General features: G+C 41.9%; 1 protein-coding gene across 1 annotated transcript in view; it reads right to left on the bottom strand.

The window, feature by feature from the left end:
* GPATCH1 (G-patch domain containing 1) overlaps positions 1–24,162 on the bottom strand; it is a 44,130-nt gene that overhangs the window by 4,666 nt on the left and 15,302 nt on the right. Inside the window, exons 9-19 of the mRNA XM_007470946.1 lie at positions 21,757–21,836; positions 18,951–19,155; positions 16,746–17,042; positions 15,594–15,772; positions 15,197–15,324; positions 14,067–14,203; positions 13,564–13,730; positions 8,034–8,036; positions 6,394–6,607; positions 2,476–2,583; positions 406–503 (exon numbers count right to left, since the gene is read on the bottom strand). Coding sequence (XP_007471008.1) covers positions 406–503; positions 2,476–2,583; positions 6,394–6,607; positions 8,034–8,036; positions 13,564–13,730; positions 14,067–14,203; positions 15,197–15,324; positions 15,594–15,772; positions 16,746–17,042; positions 18,951–19,155; positions 21,757–21,836 — 1,616 coding nt within the window. The remainder of the gene's footprint in view (positions 1–405; positions 504–2,475; positions 2,584–6,393; positions 6,608–8,033; positions 8,037–13,563; positions 13,731–14,066; positions 14,204–15,196; positions 15,325–15,593; positions 15,773–16,745; positions 17,043–18,950; positions 19,156–21,756; positions 21,837–24,162) is intronic.

Below are 24,162 nucleotides of genomic sequence, written 5' to 3'. Positions count from 1 at the left end.
CTCTAAGATATTTAAATGTCCTTTTTTCCTACTTTTTTAATGTTCATGAATTAAAAAAAAATTTTAAGTAGAACTGAATAAATTAAGATATTCTGTCTAAAAGAAAAACAGGACTTCCCTGGCGGTCCAGTGGTTAGACTCCATGCTTCACAGCAGGGGGCACGGGTTCGATCTCTGGTCAGGGAAGATCCCGCATGACGTGTGATGTGGTCAAAACAAAAGAAAAAAAAAAGTTTTTCTGAAAATCAAGTGTTTCCATTGACTATCAACATTTCTGTCAAGGTGTACAGAGACCTGTGGTCTCCATCTTGACTGGCTTCATGGGTCACCCCTGGAGGCTGGTCTAGATGACAGAAGCAGAGGCGTCTGACCCCACACACTGATCCTGTTACACCCAGAAGTTACCTTCTCTTTCTTCCGTCTGTGCTCTTTCTTGGTCTTGTGTTTTTCTTTGTTCTTTTTATGTTTCTCTTTGAGAGGTGCCTCAAGTTTCTGACGAGCATCTGAAACACGAATGTAATAAAGACATTACTTAGAGACTACAGGGGAAAAGAAGGCTAAATTACTGAGTTAGGAATCTGACGTAGACGGATGTTTACCATTAAGGCAGAACTCCTGCCCTGCCTCACTGATAAACAAGCAGATTAGCATATCACGTTGTAGATCTATATTTAGAAACTGCCAGAAACCTCAACCTAAGACCAGAGTGATCCAACTGGTGTCTGGCCACAGTCTTATCCGCCAGACGAAGATAAAGTCAGACCAGAATGCCTACCAACCTTCTGTCATTTAACATCCTCAGGTAAACTCAGAGATAGACCAGAGTCTGAATCTGGCTCTGTCAGCAGGTCTGTGATCTTTGGCATGTTGCTAAACCTCTCCAAGTCTGTTTTCCTGTCTGAAAAATGGGGAAAATAAGAATCCCTAACCTTTTGGGGACACAGAGAGGATTAGATGGGACCGTGCACATGAATCCCATAGCCCAGAATCTGGCACATAATTGTCTGCCCCTCTGACACCGTCCACCCTTTACAAAAGCACATTTCATGTGATTTTGTCTTATAAGCAGAAACGCTAAAAAATTAGCACCAAAACAAAATAATGTACTTGATCATTAAAAATGAGTAAACATGGCAGAAATAGAGACACAGATGTAGAGAACAAACGTATGGACAGCAAGCGGGGAAAGTGGCAGGGGTGGTGGTGGTGGTGGTGGGTTGAATTGGGAGATTGGGACTGACATGTATACACTAATATGTATTAAATGGATAACTAATAAGAACCTGCTGTATAAAAAAATTAATTAAATTAAATTAAAAAAAAAAAGACTAAACAAGTTGCATGCGCTCCACTTCTCCACCTCCAAATTCTGACCATAACGTTTTCATAGGTCATTAACTTCCAGGTCATCAAACCAGCAGAAAATTATCTATAGCAGAAACAGTGTAAGTCATTAAATCAACTTTTTTCTACCTAAAGAAAAATTCCAAGGTATTTCAGGAGTATGGTTTATTTCCCAAACCCAGTTAACCGATGCCTGCAATTTTCCAGTCCCACAGTTTGGTCAAATGTTTCCCAAGTTGACCTCTCCAAACTTTTTTTTTTTTGATGCTAGTTTTTGGAAAATAGCCCATAGACCAAATTAATTTATCAACTATTACAAGGTTATCAAGAACCATCTGGGAAATGGGCATAACTAACTTAGCTTTCAAGTGCCAACACTTATTTTAAACTAAAGATCTGAACAATTACACAAATGAGAAATACATTCACCACAATTTTTCAAAACTTCACACATTTGACTCCTCTCTGCTTTCATCTCTTTGAAGGCTGGGTTAATTAACCAAGCCACTATGCATATGTGGGCACTACAGGAAACTATAAAGTACATAATAGAATTTTATGTCATTTCTATATCTGGGCCCTATTATCAGATGTTTGTTAACTCAGCTTTCAAAGAGATGCCAACCAGTCTAAACATTTTAACATGAGAAGTCAGTTTAAGCTGGCACTGAACAGAAGTTGTTAACAGATATTGGGGGAGGAGGATGAGCTGTATTTACTTCTGAAAGGATTAGTTTTATTTTATTTGCTGCATTAGCCAAAGTATAAAGAAGTCTCAGAATATCCTTCTCTTTACAATTCCTATCCCATCCTTGTGCCCTAGATTTTTACTTTTTTATCTCTATACGTGACAAAATTTGAGATATTTAGGGCCCTATCTGTTAAAAAGTTAAAAAAAAAAAATTAAAGGACTCTAAGGCTGAAAAGCAATAGCTATTATTTAGGCACGAGGTGGAAGCACTGATTTTCCAAACATGGCTGAGAATGGATAAACTAGAAACAAATGTATATATTTGGTCAGCCTCATGCTGGATTACGTTGGCAGACAGAACAATGTGGTTAGAGTTGTCCTATCTTGGGGGAGACTCTGGTCCCAATGCAAACAGATGACATAAGGAGCTCTCGACTCACTGGGGCAGAAGACGGGAGGCAGCTGCGGGCCGAACTCTTCTCTTTCATCTATCTGTATCTTCTGAATCGGGAAGAACGGTGCGGGCTCCTGGGGTGCTGGCTCACTAGCTGAAAAACACCAGGATATTAATTTTAGATACATGCCAAATATGAACGTGCTTGAGTCTTCAATTAATGTCTGTTTTTACCAGATAGCATGTGCTTTTCGTCAGCACCCCGCATAACTAGCTCACGCCTGGTGCTGAGGACACAGCAGTGAACACACGGGCCCAACCTCTGACCTCCTGGACATTTGAGTTGGGATGTCGGTCACACAAGGGCACCTGCAAGCATGTGCCCCAGGGGCTGTACCACAGGGGTGGCGAGGGTACTTGTGGCACACACTCCACATCACCTGAGACCTAAAAAGTTGAAACACCATCGGGACTTCCCTGGCAGTCCAGTGGTTATGACCCCACAGTTCCAGTGCAGGGGCGTGGGTTCAATCCCTGGTCGGGGAACTAAGATCCCACATGCCACGTGGCATGGCCAAAAAATAAAAACAAAAACAACAATGTGATTAAGCCAGCCAAGATGACTAAATACAATATCACAAAAACTGAAATAAATAAATAAAAATAAAAGGTAGAAACACAACCTAAGGAAGGGCCATCTCAGGAGAATAAAGACTTACAAACAAACAGGATGTACAGCTTCACTGGTGGTGCAGTGGTTAAGAATCCACCTGCCAATGCAGGGGACGTGGTTCAAGCCCTGGTCTGGGAAGATCCCGCATGCCGCGGAGCAATTAAGCCTGTGCATCACAACTACTGAGCCTGTGCTCTAGAGCCTGCGAGCCACAACTACTGAGCCCATGCACCACACCTAGTGAAGCCCGTGCGCCTAGAACCCGTGCTCAGCAACGAGGAGCCACCGCAATGAGAAGCCCACACACCACAATGAAGAGTAGCCCCCGCTCGCTGCAACTAGGGAAAGCCTGCACGCAGCAACGAAGACCCAACGCAGCCAAAAATTAATTAATTAAAAAAAAGAAGAGAGGATGTAAGACTATGTCCCAGCTCAGAAGGCTTCACTTCACTCAAAATAAATCGTCAGAGGAGAAAAACTGAATATAAACAAATTATCGTGTTCACATTAATAATCTCGTTTTTTAAAAAGAGATGATTAGGTTTTCAGAGAGAAGAGAGAAAGATGGGGAAAGTCCGGAAAAATATGCATCAAAGCATTAATGGTGGTTATCTCTGGGAAGGGGGAATTCCCAGAGACTTAAGCTTTCTACATTTCTTTTTTTTTGGCTGCGTCAGGTCTAAGTTGTGGCGTGTGGGATCTTCTGTTTTGGCGTGCGGGCTTCTCTCTAGTTGTAGCACAGGCTCCAGAGCGCACAGGCTCAGTAGTTGCACCACTGGGGCTCTCTAGTTGTGACGTGCAGGCGCAGTAGTTGAAGCGTACAGGCTTAGTTGCCCCGTGGCACGTGGGATCTTAGTTCCCCAACCAGGGATCGAACCTGCATCCCCTACATTAGAAGGCAGATTCTTAACCACTGGATCACCAGGGCAGTCCCTATATTTCTATATTTTTAAACTTTTCAAGTAATATATGACTCTGTAATAAAAAAATGTTGTTTTTTTCTCACAAAGAAAAAAATAGGCTGACATTTGCAATCACCTAGGAACAAACAATATTTTATATCTCTATGTAACTTTTTGGTTAAAGGCCCTCAAAAATTAAACCCAAGTCCACCACAGACTGAAAGGGGCAGGCAGAACAATCTAAAACTGAGATGGGAAATTCTGTCCACCCACCCAAACATCTGAAAAGTCTCCCACCCTTGCAAGCACCAGACAGCCTCCTTTCTTATGCCCAAACTCCTGGCTGGGGTAAACAGAACAAGTAGGACAGGCTACTAACCAGGTGTTAGACTCACTGTAACAAGAACAGACACCATCTACCAAGTGCTACTTATGTGCCAGGCAATGCCCATCTGATGGCTGTTCCAGAGCATACAATCTGCCCTACAGAGAGGAAAGCAGGAAGAAACCCTATATATGTCATACCAAATGTTTTCCACTAATCCTGGCACCTCATCAGCAACCAGGTTAAAAAAAAAAAGAAGCTATTTCTTAAATGAAAATTTTACTATTTTTTAATTCTCCTCAACTAGGATAAGTAGGAAAATCAATATTATCAAATACATCTTTTTTTTTTTTTTGCGGTATGCAGGCCTCTCACTGCCGTGGCCCCTCCCGCTGCGGAGCACAGGCTCCGGACGCACAGGCCCAGCGGCTATGGCTCACGGGCCCAGCTGCTCCGCGGCATGTGGGATCTTCCCGGACCGGGGCATGAACCCGCGTCCCCTGCATCGGCAGGCGGACTCTCAATCACTGCGCCACCAGCGAAGCTCCTCAAACACATCTTTACATCCTAAAAATATACGAGAGATTTATACTAGAGAGAGAAAAAAAAAAAAAAAAGAACTCTGCCCCACCCCATTTAAAGATACAAAAGATTATAAATCATAGAAATTTTTTTTTTGATCTGTCTACTAAGGCAAGGAAACAAAAGCAAAAATAAATAAATAAAGAACCTTCCTGGAGGTCCAGTGGGTAAGACTCTGCACTCCCAATGCAGGGGGCCCGGGTTTGATATCTGGTTGGGGAACTAGATTCCGCATGCATGTCGCAACTAAAAGTTCGCGTGCCACAACTAAGGAGCCCACATGCTGCAACTACAGAGCCAGGGAGCCACAACTAAGGAGCCTGCCTGCCACAACTAAGAGCCGGTGCAACCCAATAAATAAATATATAACTAAATAAATATTTTTAAAAAACTAAAAAACAAATAAGACCTAATTAAACTAAAAAGCTTTTGCACAGCAAAGAAAACCATCAACATAATGAAAAAACAACTGCTGGTATAAATCTTGTTGTGGTTTTTTTTTTTTCCATCATCCTGGTTTTGATATCACCTCACACTTGTCAGAATGGCTACCATCAAACAGACCACAAATAACAAATGTTGGTGAGGATGTAGAGAAAAGAGAACCCTTGTACATTGTTGGTGGGAATGTAAATTGGTACAGTCACTGTGGAAAATAGTACAGAGGTTCCTCAAAAAACTAAAAATAGAACTATCATGTGATCCAGCAATTCCACTCCTGGGTATATTTCCAGAAAAAAAACGAAAGCTCTAAGTTGAAAAGATACATGCACCCTAATGTTCACAGCAGCATTATTTATAATAGCCAAGATATGGAAGCTCCCTAAGTGTCCATCAACAGACGAATGGATGAAGAATATATGGTGTATATACACAATGGAATCCTACTCAGCCATAAGAAGGAATGAAATTTTGCCATTTGCAACAACATGGATGGACCTGGGAGGGTATTATGCTAAGTGAAATAACTCAGACAAAGAAAGACAAATACCGTATGTTATCACTTACATGTGGAATCTAAAAAATAAAACAACTGAATGAATATAACTAAACAAAAACAGACTCACAGACATAGAAAACATACTCGTGGTTACCAGTGGGGAGAGAAGGCGGGAGGGGTAAACGAGGGGTATGGGATTAAGTGATACAAACTATTATGTATAAAGTATATAAGATACAAAGATATATTATACAGCACGAGGAATATAGCCAATATTTTATAACAACTTTAAATGGAGTACAATCTACAAAAATTTTGAATCACTATGTTGTACACCTGAAACTAATATAATATTGTAAATTAATTATAATTAAATACAACTTTTTTTAACTTAAAAAATACAAAAGATTAAAACATCATCAAAAAATCATCAATTGCTAATTATCCTGTTTCCAAATTACACACTAAATGAAGAAAGCAGCTTCTCTAGAAACATCATTGTTTTCTTTTTTAGATCCCAAAGTCTAAAATATTTGACATACCTTGTGCCACAGATGACGTTTCCACCACGTCAGCTTCTTGGGAACCTTTGAAGTCGGCTTCCCTGGTACCCTCCTGATCATCCTCACTGTCGCCCTGCTCATCCTCAGAGGATGAAGACTTTTCATCTGAGGAGCTGGCAAAGATGGCTTTGAATAAGTCCATGGATGGGCGGCTACCCTCTCCTTCAGTCTGCGAATCCACACCTTTGTTCACCTGTATTAACAGTGAAATAACAGTCAGAAATGAAGAAGCTAGGGTGAAAGGAGACACGTGTTCTAGAACATGGCACCCGTGCACATACACACGCACGCATGCACACATATGCACACATACTTAAGTTTGTGCTCATTTACATGGGTCTCCACACCCACGCACTGCCTAACTAAACAATGATCACTCACATGGCATCATTTTTGTGGTGCTTCTGATTCAACACCTGTAGATTGTGCTGACTGGCAGAAGCAGCTGAAGCTATACGTGGAAACAGGTCATTAATCAGAATTGCAAAGGACCCAGAAAAAGGCAGTAGGGACTAGCACCGTGCCTCTGTCCTGTTTTCAAAAGTGTTTCCGAGCCTTCAGAGTTCCCACATGAAAGGTAGTGAAGACAGTGTACTCGTATAAAAGTGCTGAAGAGAAAACTGGGGACCTCCACACAATGGGGAGGGCACCGAGAACAAGCCAACAAAATGGTCCTGGAGCTCCCCTCTGCAATTACACGTCACCCTTTCTAAAAGCAGCCCAGGTATGGAGAGTCAGGTTAGCCAATAAAGAGGCAGTGACTTGGTATACACTCCATTCTATAAACAAGGAGCAAAGGTATGAAGAAGACACGGCTCCCACGTCCTAACAGCTAATCACCAGACAGACATGGGGTGATCTAACGTGCTAGGTGTGAACAGCAGTGACGAGAGAGCCCAGGACTGGCCTAGATCAGAACCCACTTCAGTCCCTCCATTTTACCACTGAAGAACGTGGGTCAGGGGCAACAAGAGGCTGTGTCAACGACGCACGCATGCTACGTGCCCAGGGTGGGTCTGGACTCTACCACCAGCTCTCCTTGCTCTCGGCCTGGGGTCCCTCCCCAGTCCCACACCACCTCCAATTTCTGAAGCAGAGTTACAAATACGCACGTGAGGAAAACCAACACAAGATAGTGGAATTCACGATTTTAAAGTAAACCCTTTTCATAGAAAAAAATTAAGGAAGAAAAGCATACCATTGCCCACTAAAAATAACCAGGACACCTTGGAGTAAGGACTGATTCTAGAGCTGGGGCTGAGAAATAAAAAGATGAGGCCAGAACATCTTACTGCGCCCAGAAAGTGAGGACATGCTCAGAGGGTAAAAGGGACATTTCAACAGGACACAGAAGCCAACTTGAAGGGGCTTCAACTAACCAAACTAGCACAATTGGAGCATTAAAATAAATAATGATAGTACTGAATTATCCCTCTGGATAAAATAGGAAACCGTGGGTCCACAGTGACATAAATAGTTTGATGAAGGACAGGGTATTTATATATTTCAAAGCTCTTAAATGTGTATTAAAGTACAAATTAATAAGAAATGAATAAGTAAAAGTGCTTAACTACAAAGGGGAAAAGACTGACTTCACAGTGGAGAAGTCTGGCAGACACCACCTTACTCAAATAATCAAAGTGAACAGCAGTAACGGGAAAAATCATCATCGTGTTCTACTTGGCAGGACACAGCAAAAGCACAGCAGCATCCCTTCTGAGGTGTTCCTGCCAAAAATGCAGAACCAGAATCTAATCCTGAGGAAACACCTGATGAGCCCAAATTGAGGGGTATTCTACAAAATACTGGCCTGTAATCTTCAAAAGTAACAAGATCATGACTCCGCACTCCCAATGCCGGGGGCACAAGTTCAATCCCTGGTCAGGGAACTAAGATCCCACATGCCGCACGGCTTGGCCAAAAAAAAAAAAATTTAATTTAAAAAATTAAATTTCATTTTTAAAATAAATTTTAAAAATAAATTTAAAAGAAAAGTATCAAGATCATGGAAGCCAAGGGAATACTGAGGAACTGTTCCAGACTGAAGGAGACAAAAGAGACATGACAGCTAAATGCAACAAGTGATGCTGAGCTAAATTCTTTTGCCGTAAAGGACATTATTAGGACAACTAGTGGAACTTGAATGGGTCTGAGGATTGGACAGTAGTAATGTATCAATGTTAACTTCCTGATTTCGATAGATGTACTGTGCTTATATAAGAAAATGCCCTTCTTTAAAGGAAACACAGGTGTGACAGGGCATCTGGTTGGCAACTTATACCCAAGTGGTTCAGAAAACAAAATTATCTGTACTGTATTTAAACTTTTAAGATTGTTTCAAAATTTTAAAAATTATAGAAAATGTCGGGAGAGAGAGGCTGACAGTAAAACACAGGAAATCATGGCCACAATTCCCTAGAAAATTCATGGATCTTATATCTTTATGGCAAACCACAGATACCAATGTCACATGCATGGACCATAACTGAATGACAGTGTTTGCAGACAGTCTTGGCCTTTAATAATGTCTACATTATTAAATGTACATGAGTACATGAGATATTCAACTCTCAGATAACTACAGAAGCTGATCTTTTTTGTTTTTATTTTTTTCGGAATATAATAGGAGCTGTACTGAAATTAAATAACAACACACACCAAACACACATGACTGTATCTGCAAAGCTCCCTCACCACCCCCCACCTTCCACCAGGAGTGTGCACATTCACATTTGTGCTGTCTCAGAAAGCTTTCAGGGAAAGAAATTAAATAACCCAGAAAGGGGAAGAGACCCTCCTAAGGTCACAAGCTAATGAGTGAAAAAGCAAGAACCAAGACATTCCAGCCAAAATTATCTAAATACTATCTCAACATAATTTGAGAAAATCTAGTAGGCTTTCTAATCCAATGACCATATCACAGAGCCAGAATCCCTGGGTTGGGTTTTATGCCATTAAAACACAAATGGAGTGGTTCCAAATCCGTGGTGGCATGGGTAGTGGCTGCAGCTGCCAGGATCTGAAGGAGGGGAACCCTTTCCTCTGACCACAGGAGTTGTGGTCTGAAGGGTCTGGAGTGAATCCTATTGCTGTTTTCCCCTTCCTGCCCTCTTGCCACTTGACTCCACGCAGAAACAGTCACAGGAAGTGCAAGGCAGAGCAGGCAAACTAAAGTCCCAGCTTTCTGACTGGAGGACTTGAAGGGGGAGCCCAGAGTCAGAAAATGTAAGGAATGGGTCTTCCCTGGTGGCGCAGTGGTTAAGAATCCGCCTGCCAATGCAGGGGATTCAGGTTCAATCCCTGGTCCAGGAAGATCCTACATGCCGTGGAGCAACTGGGCCTGCGTACCACAACTACTGAGCGTGCGCTCTAGAGCCCGAGAGCCACAACTACTGAAGCCCACGCGCCTAGAGCCCATGCTCCGCAACGAGAAGCTCACACACCACAACAAAGAGTGGCCCCTGCTCGCCACAACTAGAGAAAGCCCGCACAGCAGCGAAGACCCAACACAGCCAAAAATAAATAAATAAAATAAATTTATAAAAAAAAAAGAAGAAGAAAATGTCAGGAAGATCACGAAGAGGAGGAGCTCAAGAGGGTGATCCTATATAGTGGTTTATGAGCTTCTCGCTCACCTCTGAACTCATGGATCTGATTCCATGAGCAAATCAAAGCCTCTGATAACAGAACTATGGGATTAACTACCAGCCAGGTCCCAGACCAACCACCAGGAAGAGCACATACAGGAAAGATCTGAAGAGTACTATAAAGGCTTTGAAAACAGAAGGACATTTCAACCCAGATGGGTTGGAACTTGTAGCCTGAAACTCATTAGGTCGATTGTCTGCTAAAGCAAAATAAAACAACAAAACAAAAAGGCAACATTCTCCTTAGAATTTAAACAAGACCCAGGGTCTCACTGCATAATATTCAAAGTATCCAGAGTACAAGCCAAATTTACTGGGTATACAAACAACCAGGAAAATCTCAACTTGCAGAAGACAATCAACAAACACCAACCGCAAAGGACAAAAACCAAAATGACAAAAATGCTGGAATTACGAGACAGACTTTAAAGCAGCTATTATGACCCTGCTCCAAGAATACAGACAAATGAAGAAAAGATAAAAAAAGGTCTCAGCAAAGAAATAAAAGATATAAATACAATAACCCAAATAAAAAATTCACTGAATGGGCTCAATAGCAGATGGAGATGACAGAGGAAAGACTCAGTGAACCTGAAGACAGATCAATTGAAATTATCTGATTTAAACAACAGAGAGGGAAAAAAAGAGAGTGAAAAACAGAACAGAGGCTCAAAGACCTATAGGACGAATTCAAAATGTATTACATTTATGTCATCAGAGTCTCAAGAGAGGCACGAGAGTGTGGTGCAGAAAATATATTTGAATAAAATAATGGCTGAAAATGTCCCAAATTTGATCAAAGACAAACTTAAAGATTCAAGAAATTCATAAAACCCCAAACAAAATAATCTCAAAGAAATGCACACCCAGATATATCATTACCAAACAGCTAAAAACCAAAGACAAAGTGAAAATTTTGAAAGCAGCCAGAGAAAAAGTCACATCACTACAAGGACAGGAACAACAATGTGAACGACCATAGGTTTCTCATCAGGAACCACAAGGCCAGAAGGAAGTGGCACAACATTTTAAAGAGCTAAAAGAAAAGACCTGTTGACCCAGAATTCTACATCCAGCAAAAACATCCTTTAGGAGTGAAGATGGAATACAGGATATTCTCAGATGAAAGAAAATTAAGGGAATTAGTTGTTGGACCTGCTGTAAAAGAAATGCTACAGGAAGTTCCTTAGACAGAAGGAAATGATAAGAGAAGGAAACCTGCGACTTCCCTGGTGGTCCAGTGGTTAAGACTCTACACTTCCACTGCAGGAGGCATGGGTTCAACCCCTGATCAGAGAACTAAGATCCCGCATGCTGTGCAGCACAACCAAAAAAATAAAAGAATTTAAAAAAATTTTTTTAAAAGAGGGAAATCTGGAACTTCAGGAACAGAAATGATAAATATCCAAGTAAATCAAATAGACCATTATCTCCTCAGCAGTTCTCTAAAATGTGTACGACAACTGAAAGCAAAAATTTAAATATTGTCTGATGAGGTTTTCATTATATATATACTGTAACATATAAGACTACAACGTAAAGCAGGGAGAGTAAAGGGACAGTAAGGATTGTCTATTCCACTTGAAGTGGTAAAATATCAATCCTAAATACATGGTGAAAAGGTTAAGTATGTATATTGTAATCCCTAGAGCAATCACTGCAAAAATAGAGTAAAAAAATATATAATAGATAAATTCAAATGGAAAACTAGAAATTATTAAAGTGATACAAAACAAGGTAGGAAAGGAGAAAGAAACAAGAAAGAGTGGGAACAGAAAACAAACAAAACTGCAGACCAAAATCCAAATTACATCAACAAGTTACATTAAATACAAACGGTCAAAACATACAAAAATTAAAACATACAGATTATCAAAATGTATTTAAAAATAAAGCACCTAATGACAATGACATGTTGCTTATTAAAAACCCACTTTAAATATAATCATATAGATTAAAAGTAAAAAGATGGAGAAATACATACTATGCAAATAATCAGGGATAAAGAGTACTATTACATAATGATGAATGGGTCAATTCATCAAAAAAAATATAACTATCCTAATTCTGTATGCACCTAACAAGAGAGTTTCAAAATACATGAAGCAAGCACTTGGGAATAAAGTTTGATAGTTTCTTATAAAGTTACATCTATATTTAGCTCTTACCCAGTAATCCCACTGTTAGGTATTTACCCTAGGTAAGTGTAAACTTATGTTCATATACAAATTTGCACATGAATATTCACAGCAGCTTTATTTATGATAGCCAAAAGCTATCCTCAAAGAGTGAATGGACCTCAAAGAGTGAATGGACCAAGCTGTGGTGTACCCATACAGTGAAATATCATTAAACAATAAAAAGGAAGGAACTACTGATACACACACAGTACTGATGAATCTCAAACGTATGACACTGAGTGAAAGAAGCCAGTTTCAAAAGGCTACATATGTATATCGTCTGATTTCATTTATATAACGTTCTGGAAGGAGCAAAACTATTGAGACAGAGGAGAGATCAATGGTTGACCGGGGCTTGGGGTGTAGGGAGGGTATGACTATGAAGGGACAGCATGAGGGAGGTTTTTGGGGTGATGGTATCATTTTGCATCCTGATTGTGGTAGTGGTTCCATGAATCTACATATGTGTAACAACTCACTGAACTGCAGTTTTTTTTTAAGTCAAGTTTAATGTATGTTAATTTAAAAAATAATTTTAACAAGGCTATTAGAAATAAAACCAACTTTTTATTAAGTTCAACTCAACTATTTAGGCAGTAATTTTTTTCTCTTTTTTTTGAGGTACGCGGGCCTCTCACCATTGTGGCCTCTCCCATTGCGGAGCACAGGCTCCAGACACACAGGCTCAGCGGCCATGGCTCACGGGCCCAGCCGCTCCGCGGCATGTGGGATCTTCCCGGACTGGGGCATGAACCCGTGTCCCCTGCATCGGCAGGCGGACTCTCAACCACTGCGCCACCAGGGAAACCCAGTAATTTTTTTAAAAAATCCAACGGATAATTTCTCTATACTCTCCACAAAAGGGATTACTTGTTACTTGGAAAATCATATTTTCTATACAATACACTGAATTTTGTTTCAGTGGTTGATGCTAAATGAAAGCCATTCTAGGCAGAGAAGTTTATAATCTCTCCTCAAATGATTAAGGCTATGACCAAAATTGGTGAATTGTACAGCAGATGTGGGCAAACTACTGCCCATGGGCCAAATCCAACCCACTGCCTGTTTTTGTAAATAAAGTTGTACTGGAACACAGATGTACTCAATTTTTTTCATATTGCCTGTGGCAATATGAAATATTCACACTCAACAGCAAAGATGAATAGTTGTGATACCGTATGGCACACAAAGCCTAAAATATTTAACATCTGGCCTTTCACAGCAAAAGTCTGCTGACCACTGCTATCGAATGACAAAAAGCATCACCATAAAGGCAAAGGCCACAGTCAGCCTGGCAAAGAGAACTTGAGAGCCCCAAATACCTTATTTGAGACTGATTCCATCGTATGCTCTTCCTCTTTGTTTACTAATGGACTGGACTCTTGTTTAGGTGGACGAACTTTTGATCTAGCCAAACTTAAAAATTCACTAATGGAATCTTCTTTCTTTTCTTGTTTAGATGTATCCCATCTGGATGGTTTTCTTGATTCTGAAAGGTAGGACACAGACCTAACAGAATTAGCAAGCAAAAGGCAAGCTCTGCATTATGGTTCTTTAATTCATTCAAGAACATCAGCGAGCCTACTATGTATGGTCCAGGCACTGTGCAAGGTGCTGGGAATGTGGCAGACGCTGAAGCAGAGCTCCAACCCAAAACAGTGTATATCTGGATCACTTCAGCACGAGCTAATATATTCATATGAACGATTCTTTTAATGGAAGGAGAGTTCACACTACGTGTACCCCTATGACAAGATGACCCTTTACTTCTGTCTTCCCAACAGACTAGGGGTTGAGACCATGGACCTGGGGAAGCCCTACTCACTGTCGGGACCTCGGTGCTGCGGAACTTTCTCACTTGATGCTTGAGTTGCAGGTGAGGAAGCTGTCTCTGGGACTGTCAGAAAGTTGAAGACTGAGTATTTGTCACGTTTCACTCTTGGTAAGCCAACTAAAGTTGAACTGGGGGTTGAAAAGGAAACATATATATAAATAATTTTAATAACAACTGTGAGGATAAAATCCAATTCCTGTAAGGCTATCCATCTCATGTTTTTCACCAGTAGCTCTTCTACTTGGTTGAAAAGGTCCCTTAAGATGTTTTTCCTTCTCAAAGCAGTTTTAGAATTTGGAATGTCTGACTTTAGGAGCCATGAGTTTTTTATTATTATAGTAAGAGCTAGAATTTAACTTTTTTTTTTAAAATTTATTTATTTTTGGCTGCGTTGAGTCTTCGTTGCTGTACGCGGGCTTTCTCTAGTTGTGGCGAGTGGGGGCTACTCTTCGTTGTGGTGTGTGGGCTTCTCATTGTCGTGGCTTCTCTTGTTGCGGAGCACGGGCTCTAGGCGCATGGGCTTCAGTAGTTGTGGCTCGCGGGCTCAGCAGTCGTGGTGCACAGGCTTAGTTGCTCCGCGGTATGTGAGATCTTCCCAGGCCAGGGCTTGAACCCATGTCCCCTGCATTGGCAGGCATATTCTTAACCACTGTGCCACCAGGGAAGCCCTAGAATTTAACTTTGACAATGGATTTCCATGAAGGAAAAGTTCCACTGCTAAAAATATACCTCAATTTTCTGACAAAGTCTCTGATTCAACTGTATATGCTTTCTTGGGTGTTTACAATCAAATAAGAAGGTACTGAACTTGTATAGAGAATCAGAAAACATAAGTTTCATTTTAAATGTAAACTCTCTGTGTGTGATTAAAAAGGTGGCAAATTAGACAGACATTGTTTCTGTAACTTGGTGTATCTGAGTTTCCTATCTTCGCTACCTGGATGTCTGCCTTTTTTTTTTAGTAACAAATTAACAGAAGTTAAATCTGCAAAGTCTGCAGCTCCAAGCATTTACAAGTAAGTTCACCTAGAAAAAGGAAATTTAAATGAATATGTAGGTGGAGAGTTAGCTTTAATACAGGGGAATAAGTACTGATGTAAGGGCAGGTTTATCCAACTTACCTTGGATATGGGTCAGGGACATTAAACCTCTTACACAGAAGTTTGTCAGGGTGCCACTCAAATGTGTCTCGGGTAAGCTTCCCAAACAGCTTCATCTTCACAGCCGACTGCTTGTCACTGACGTCATTCTGGGAAAAGACAGTCATCTGTTTCATCAAGTGGCCACACAACTGACCTGTCTGCTTTTCCATTTACAAGTTTGCAAACAATCTTCCAAAATTTCAGAACGGCTTATGCTACATTTCTGCTAAAGTACACTGGAAGCTAAAAGCATAAAGCCATTTGTTATTCTACAGTGCCATGTGTATTTTGATCTTTTCACTGAGGGATTTAACGTTTTTGGCTATACAGTGTTTTAATTTTAAAATTCACCACATAGGGAATGATGGTGACAGACCTCTTGGTCCCGAGGGACTTCCACCTGCTCTGAATCGTCTTCAATCTTGGCGTGAGTGAACCGGGAGGACAAGGTCGAATGGGAAGACACATACAGCAGGGCTGCCTGAGCAAACTCATCCCGCTCACGGCGTCGCTCCCACTCTGTCATGCTGGGATCAAGACAACATTCCAGAGCATCTGTGGTAGAGAACAAGAAACTGCTTCACTCCTAGGAAAAATGGGGAACTTAAAGGAGAACATCTAGTGGGCACCACTGTATCCCTGTAGTTTTCACCAGAGGAAACACATAATCATTATCCTGGTTTTTAAGAGCATGGCGGGAGGTACTTGGCAGGTAATATTGCTCCCTCCCTCAAAATGATGCTTTTAGTGAATTCTGTCGACTACATATAGCAGAGAAAAACATTTGGGGATTAATGCTTGATTAAATTTTCAAAGCAAGGAACTTATTACCAGTCCCAGACAGTGAAAATTCATCCCAACTATATTCCTAGTTTGAGCAGAAAACACTCCTTTCTCTAACTTTTTTTTTTTTAATATAACATGTAAACACTAGGGGTGTAGAATCTTAGTGGGAGTTAAGGCACAGTACACAAAGATCTGCTTTTGAAAACCAACCCTCTAATTTGCTGACAAGCTCTCACAAGGACTACTGTGTAAAAGAGCAATCTCTTGCCTCAGTCTTGCCATATTTACTTCATAGATCATAGAGTGACTTTTTCCCCATGTAATGGTTCAACAGCCAACTCTCTTTGTAAGTTAAATTTTAGACTATGATTTAGAGCTAGATGGTTAGGATCTTAAGATAGAATGGGAAATGACCTTGTTCTCGTGGCAGGAAATGCAACCCTTACACAGAAGTCAAGCATTTGCAAACAGTAAATGGTCTGTAATTTAGCATTAGCCACTGCCAAGGCACACTCTCTACTTAAACTGCTATCTTTGGGACCCGAGATACAGAGAAACACAGACTGATTGTTCTTGCTTTCTCAAGTCAAGAGCCAGGGCCTGAAATCTTTACAGTGTTCACAGCAGGGCAAAGTAAAACACTGCCAGAGCAGGATACCTCAATTCTGAATCTGGGCCTAGGGTCAGAACAGTAAGAACACTAACCCTGGCGACATGTGGAAGGCCCAGGCCTAGCACCCACCTTTCTGACCCTGATTCACATTTACTAAAAACTCTTCATATCGTTTTTGCTTTTCTGGATCTTTTGCGAAAGGTTTGAAGTTGCTGGCTCTTACGGGGGCTGTGCCACCACTCAATGCCATGTGCCAAGAGCAGTGCCCGACGTCTGGAGAGGAGGGCTGGGGTCTGCTGCTAGAGGCATTCTGGGCCAGACTCCTGGCCTTGAGTTGAGCTGCTTTAAGGTCAGTTGCCTGCTTCATTTCTTTGAGTCTCTCTTTATCTTTTTCGGACAGAAATTCTAACACTGAAGTAGGTGCCCCTAAAAAAGAAACAATAATAGCAAAAGATGAAAAGTATCATAAGACATCTATACTCACATATCTCTCTACATACATTTTCAATATCACAGATTTATGTAATTGGAGGGGAGTATTTTACATTTAGTGTTTCATCTGTATTCATACTACCCCTGTGAACTAGACAGTAATAAAATAATGACACACCTATTTTATAGTTGGCAAAAGTGGAGGTTAGTACTTGGATGTTTATAACGCCAGTGAGTGGTCCTAGAATGAGGAAACTGACATCCCAGACTCCGGACCTCCAGTCTGTGGCAACCATCATCTCCATGGTCCTGCCCAGCACAACCCCTGGCTCAGAGCACAGCTACCCATCAAACACTCACGCGTGTCACAAATGCTCACTGAGCGCCCACTGCCAGGCCTGGGGCTGGGAGAGTAACACAGATGAGGTCTTGCTCTCACTAGTGAGGGAGATGGACATTAAAGAAACCAAGAAGCAACACCAGAGGACCACCACGAGAGGAGGACTGTGGGGAGAAAAAAACAGGGCGACCTGTGTGAGAGGGCTGGCCATGGGGGCAGAGGGAGAGCTAACTAGCTTAAACAGTGGGCAGGGAAAGCCTGGAAAGGCCCTCTGAAAGGATAATAACTGAATTAAGTTCTAAGTAAAAAGAAGGAGCCACGAATTCCCTGGCGGTCCGGTGGTTAGGACTCCGCGCTTTCGCTGCCGAGGGCCCAAATTCAATCCCTGGTCGGGGAACTAAGATCCCACAAGCCACACGGCGCGGCCAAAAAAAAAAAAAGAGCCAAAATTTGAGAGAAAAGAGAGGCACAGGAAATATGAAGGCCCCGAGGCGGCATCATGGTCGGCAGGTTCAGAGGGCAGGAGGGAGGCTCATGAGGCTGGACCACAGGGGTTCAGGGAAAGTGGTGTAAGCTGTGGCCTGAAAGGTTGGCAGGGTGGGGTCCACAGGGCCCTGTGGGCAGTCTGGACTTTTCCTCAGTGTGACCAGTACTGGAGCGTTTTCGCGGGGGCAGGTGGGGAGTGATACATCTGGGTGCTGTTAAAGGGAACAGGCTGCAAAGAAAAGGGAAGGGAACTAAGGAGACCAATGAAGGGCTGCTGCAATGATCCACATGAGAGAATATGGGCGCTGAGACCAGGGTGGAAGCAGCGGAAACAAAGAGAAGTGGATGGGGTCCCCTCGCACGTTGAGAGTAGAGCTGAGAGGACTTGCTGAGGGACTGGGTAGGGAGGGGGAGGCAGGAAAATAAAGGAGCTAAGAATTAGGGTTCCCATGTTCTGGGACAGGCAGTGGGTCACTGGTGGTATCATTTACTGGGAAGGGGAAAGCTGAAGAAACAGTGACTTTGGGGAAGGAAGCAGGCAACCAAGAGTTCCCTTTTGGTCTGTTGTAGCTGAGGCACCTATTAGGCTCCCAAATGGCAAGTCCAAGTCCACCTCTCATAGTGGGTCTCTTGGTTCCAGCTCACACGGGGATTCTCCACGTCTATCCATCCTTTCAGACACACTCATTCCTTTTAGGCTTTCAGGAAAAGAGCAACAGTACCCTTTTCCCCTGAGAAGAAAACAATACGTTCCCAGGCTGTGCAGAAAAAGTGAAGGTACACATGGCCCTAGTCTCTGCTTCATTTTTGGGACAATTATCAAAAGTCTGAAAACTGCTGCACTTAAGACTGGGTTTATAATTTTAATGACACAACTCAAACTGATGGTGGGAAAACAACAAGTAAAGGATGTGTACACTGTTAACTACGCCGTTCACAATAAACAATTTTATTCCCACAGTTTGGGAATACAAAATTATGTAAAAAATTTCAGTGGGAAAATGACTTTCCATTTTGATTTGGATAACTCAGATTATTATAAATGTAATGATTTTAATCTTCTCTGTGGCACGTACCTTGAATAGGCGTTTCTCCTAGCAACTCTCCCCGCTTGGAGGCATTCAGTTGGTGCCTACTATGTGTCCCTGGGTCATGTGTTGGCTTTCCAGCTGACTCTGATAATACCTGAAGTAAGTGGGAGTTCTCTGAGTTTGCAGCCACCACAGGTCTGAAATAATGCACTGGTCGATAGTCTCTTGGCAATTCGGGTGGTGGATAAATCTTACAAAAACAAAACAAAACAAAACTCAGAACATACAGGCTGCAAGGGGATCATGTTTCATTTAACCAAGAAAACTCATTACCTCTGAGCGTGGTTAACCCCACCCTTTCCCAGGCTAGCACCTGGCGGGGAGGCAGCACTGGGAACAGCCTGCCCAGGTGCCCCGCCAACATCCTTCCTGGATCTGGAGGGTCCCCAGAACCACACTGTTCTCGTGGCCATTTTAAGTATCACCCCAACCACTCTACTCAGAGATGCTAACACACATGTTCTATATGAGAACAATAACGATAACTATAGTTACTACTACTGGCCCACGTGCAAAACTGGCCCACTGTGAACCAGAAAATTTAGAAAAGTATGATTCACAGCTTAAATAAAAAGAATAACTTTAAATAAGTTACTTTTAAACTCAGAATTCTTGGGACTTCCCTGGTGGACCAGTGGGTAAGACTCCATGCTCCCAATGCAGGGGGCCCGGGTTCGATCCCTGGTCGGGGAACTAGATCCCATATGCATGCCGCAACTAAGAGTTCGCATGTCGCAACTAAGAAGCCTGCATGCCGCAACTAAGACCCGGCACAGCCTTAATTAACTACTTAATTATATAATTTTAAAAAATCACATTAGGTTTAAAAATAACTTTTTTTTAATAAATAAATTCAGAATTCTTTTTCTGGTTATGTTTCAGTTCCAAATTGGAGTTTCTGGCCTTTTTTGGGGTCCAAGGTATTTTTCATTCAAAAGCTGACTGAAGTGAAATTGAAATACATTTGGGAAATCCAGGTATCAATGATGGTAGAACAGATAAGCTAAAAGAAAGTATTAGATATTTTAAAATTATTGCTCTAAATGGTCTCCCTTGCTCTTGGTCTAACAAACACATATTTATGGACAGTCCTATTTAAGCTGTTTTCTAGATTTTTCAGCTACCTGGAATTCTGAGCTCTGTAACCAGTGAAGCACTGAACACTCTCTGGCTGTGGTTCTCAGCTCCAGACGCACACAGCGCTCACTCAAGAGGTTTAACAATGTTGATGCCTATGTCCCACCCCACAGAAAAGTTGGCTGCAGTCGGAGTTTCCCAAGCTTCCCAGGTGGTTGTAAAGTGCAGCCTGGGGTGAGCACTTGGTCCAATGAAAGTCATGAAAGAGTGCTATTATCATTGTTAGGAAACCTCATTTTTTATCATCTTAGCCTGACCGCCTTCTCTGAAAAACGTTAACTCCCAAGTCAGCCAGCAAACACTCTCATGTTACCATGACACAAAAAAAACCACAGGAGCATGGCAGATAGGAGGGGTGTATACACATGACTCTTCTTAATATCCGCCATCGGATTCAAAGCATTTCAATCCCTCTGCTAAATCACTGCTCTGTTTTGCCTCTGGATCCAAAGGCTGGGTTTTTAGCCACATATTAGAAAACCTGTCTCTCTGTGAAAGGCTCAGTGAACACAGCCCTGCTCTGAATTGTTCACACCCAAAGCCCTACGCCAGCAAGGAAACTCCAGTGCCCATATCTCCATTTACACACTCTGCCACGACAGTGGATTTGTCTGTCTGGCACCCTTGATGAGCAGGAGCTACTTGGGGGCCAAGACTTATTTAAACAGTTCTATTTACCCTTGAGTCCTAAGCTGAATGAGTACGTAACCATTTTTATGCTCCCTTTTCATACATGTAAAAACTCACATTCTCCTTTGACATAATATGACATTTCCGGTAAATAAGAGCGGCTATGTGCCCAACACTGTTCTGAACATATTCTGCTCTCTGTTACAACACATTAACTATCACGACTAAACAAATTAAAGCTGCTATAATAACGTATATGGTTTCGCAGGCTGCGCTGCTCCTGGCCTCCCTGCTGCTGGAGAACCACAGGCCAAGCCACAGAGGTACTTAACAAATGTTTGCTGAGTTAAAATCAAAAAGCCCACTAAAGTGTGGAACAATCTAAAACAAGGATGCCAAGGAGGCAAACGGCCAGGCACCCCTTCTGAGCTACCAGCACCCATGCTAACCTGTGAGCATGTGACTCTGTTGGGTGTTAAAGAGCCACGTGGCCAAAGCTGTAAAAAGGCTCACAGAAACAGAACTACCTGCAAAGGCATGAGGAGTTCTCCCCAGGACTCGACCCACACGTTCCCAGCTTGTCTCCCTTCTTCTCGGCGCAGGCATGTAGCCCAGGGAGCCCTGCCCACAGCAGCTAATGTGCTCACGGTGCCCAGGAGGAGCTGGGACCGTGGGCTGACACAGCTCTTTGAAATTTTCTTTAAGTTACATTGCCCCTAGGATTAGATCAATTCCATTCTCCCACCAGGTTCTAATGTAATTCTTCCTTAATGGAAATAACCACTCACTTGAAGTTTGGATTTAAAAGATCGGCAGTTAGATGTTTTGAACACGATGTGGCTGCTGACTGACATTTCCAATGCAGAATATGTCTCCCTGCATAATCCCTAGTAACCAGACTGCTGCTTGCTGTTAGCAGAATTTATTTATCTTTTCAATTGTTAATAGAATAACTCAGATTACACAGCAGCAAATACTTTAAGTGCTAAATCAGTTTAAAAAAAAGAAAAAAGAAAAATCTTACTTTCTTAGAAGATAAAGGTTTAGAAGCCAAGGAAAATCCATCCAAAATTTTGCCAACGTAGCGAAGCTCTTTCTCTGATTCTACAAAATGATGTCATTTGATTAATTCCAGAGGCAGAGAAACTTAGAATAAGACAAAAGACCTCAGTTTTTTATCTCCGAGAATATAAACACTACATGTCATAGTTGCAATCAGTAAAAGGGAGGAAAGAATGGCATGTAAAGCCCTCACACCTCTGTTGACTCAGTGACTGGCAGCCCAGAGCACACCGCTGATTAGGCTGTCCAGGTAACAACGGCACCTCAACATCGTTATTTAGACAAAGTACGTAAGGTCCTATGCTAAGGGGCACCAAAGAATATACTCTGTAGAGTAAAAGATCTCAAGAAAAACCATCAAGAGAACAAGTATGGATAAAAATAAAAATAACTTTGAAAGAGTCATTTCTAAAACTAGGTGAAGAACCATGGGGACATGACCTCCCAATTTCTTTAGCAACCATCCAAGTAAGACACAAAAGGCAATACAACCAGGTCAGCCTGTAATCTAACTGTGGGACCAATTAAAAGGTGCTTTTGTCTTTTTCTCAACTGAAATTCTAACAAGAGATAAAGATCACTAATTCAGGATATGACTAATGCCCTCTAACTTGCAGCCAGGGATGATTTATTGGTTGTGGAGATAACCCCTTCGATTCTCAAGGATTTTCTGCACATAGAGGTTATGTGGAAAATCCATATGATGAACTGCATTTTCTGTTGCCAAAAGCCCATGCTACATGACCACCAGCACTTACACAAGCTGGGTGTTGAACCCTGAAGTAGGCACAGCTGCCCGCGGGGCAGGTGGCACTGAGGTTTTCAGCCACTTATAATGCAGCACTGCCCTGTAACTACCCTCCCCACAATCTCATTCTTTGCACTTCAACTGACGTAGAACTTTTGGACCAGCTTCTGGAAGTCCCTAAAATTCTGTAGGGTAATATAGGATTAAATTACATTCTTCGAATTTTGTATTCTTTTAAAACCCAGCAATTTGGGACTTCCCTGGTGGCACAGTGGTTAAGAATCCGCCTGCCAATGCAGGGGACACGGGTTTGATCTCTGGTCTGGGAGGATCCCACATGCCGCGGAGCAACTAAGCCCGTGTGCCACAACTACTGAAGCCTGCGAGCTCTATGGCCCGCGTGCCACAACTACTGAAGCCCTCACCCCTAGAGCCTGTGCTCCGCAACAAGAGAAGCCACTGCAATGGGAAGCCCACGCACTGCAGTGAAGAGTAGCCCCCGCTCGCCGCAACTAGAGAAAGCCTGCAGGCAGCAACGAAGACCCAGCACAGCCAAAAATAAATAAATTTATTAAAAAAAAAAACCCAGCAATTTCACCTTTATGAAGAAATAAACAAATGTCCACAAAGAGAGAGCCATGAGAATACTATAGCCCTACTTATCATGGAAAAAAATGAAGAACAATTTAAAAATCAGCCGTGAAGACTGGCTACGTATAGATTCACTCAGTGAAAAACTGTAAGGTCAAAACTATAGATGTTGTGACCCTAAGGGTAGGAGAGGGATCTGTGGCAGAGAGGGCGTGAGCAGAGGGTGGGGACCTCAGAGGGAGGCACCAACCCAGGCTTGATGGGGGAAGGGCTGGGATTAATCAGACAAGGCAAAGGTGTTATACAAAGCAAAAGCCAAAGATTTGGCTGAGAAGGCAGATTTAAATATGTATATTTATTATAGGTTAGTAATTATTATAAATTAATACATTATATTAATATTAGTAATATAGTATGCGTTAGTATGTTGATATAGTTAGTGTAATAACTAATACGTTAATATAATCTATAATATTAACATAACATTAATATTATATATCTTCTTTTAAGTTATAAAAACAATACATAGTCTTAGTAGAAAAATCTGAAAATATAGGTGAGCAAAAGGAAGAAAATAAATGTAGCCTAGTTCCCACCCAGAAGTAACATCTACTAACGTCTGGGTGCACACCCGCCCAGCACTTCGTGTAAAACCCTGGGTTCTTTTCGTGGCATTGGTGACAGAGGCCGCTCACACTTGCAGAGTGCTTGCTGTGTGCCAGGCACGTTCTAAGCCCTTTACGCACATTAAATTTCCGTGGGATAGGTAAGCCATTGCCGTACCCATTGCCCAGGCAAGGAAGCTGAGGCATAGAGAGGTTGAAGAGCCTGCCTAAAGTCAGAGCTGATAAATGGGGAGAGCCAGGATGGGAGCCCAGGGAATCTCTCTTCACAGTCTGTGCTCACAGCCATTAAGCAAACTAAAGACTGTTTCTCACCTGCTTTTTTTTTTTTTTTTTTTTTAACATCTTTATTGGAGTATAATTGCTTTACAATGGTGTGTTAGTTTCTGCTTTACAACAAAGTGAA

This window comes from Lipotes vexillifer, unplaced genomic scaffold (assembly GCF_000442215.2).
Source record: "Lipotes vexillifer unplaced genomic scaffold, Lipotes_vexillifer_v1.1 scaffold182, whole genome shotgun sequence".
Taxonomy (NCBI): domain Eukaryota; kingdom Metazoa; phylum Chordata; class Mammalia; order Artiodactyla; family Lipotidae; genus Lipotes; species Lipotes vexillifer.
Note: the sequence above shows the minus strand (reverse complement) of the source record. Positions and strands in the feature narration are given on the sequence as shown.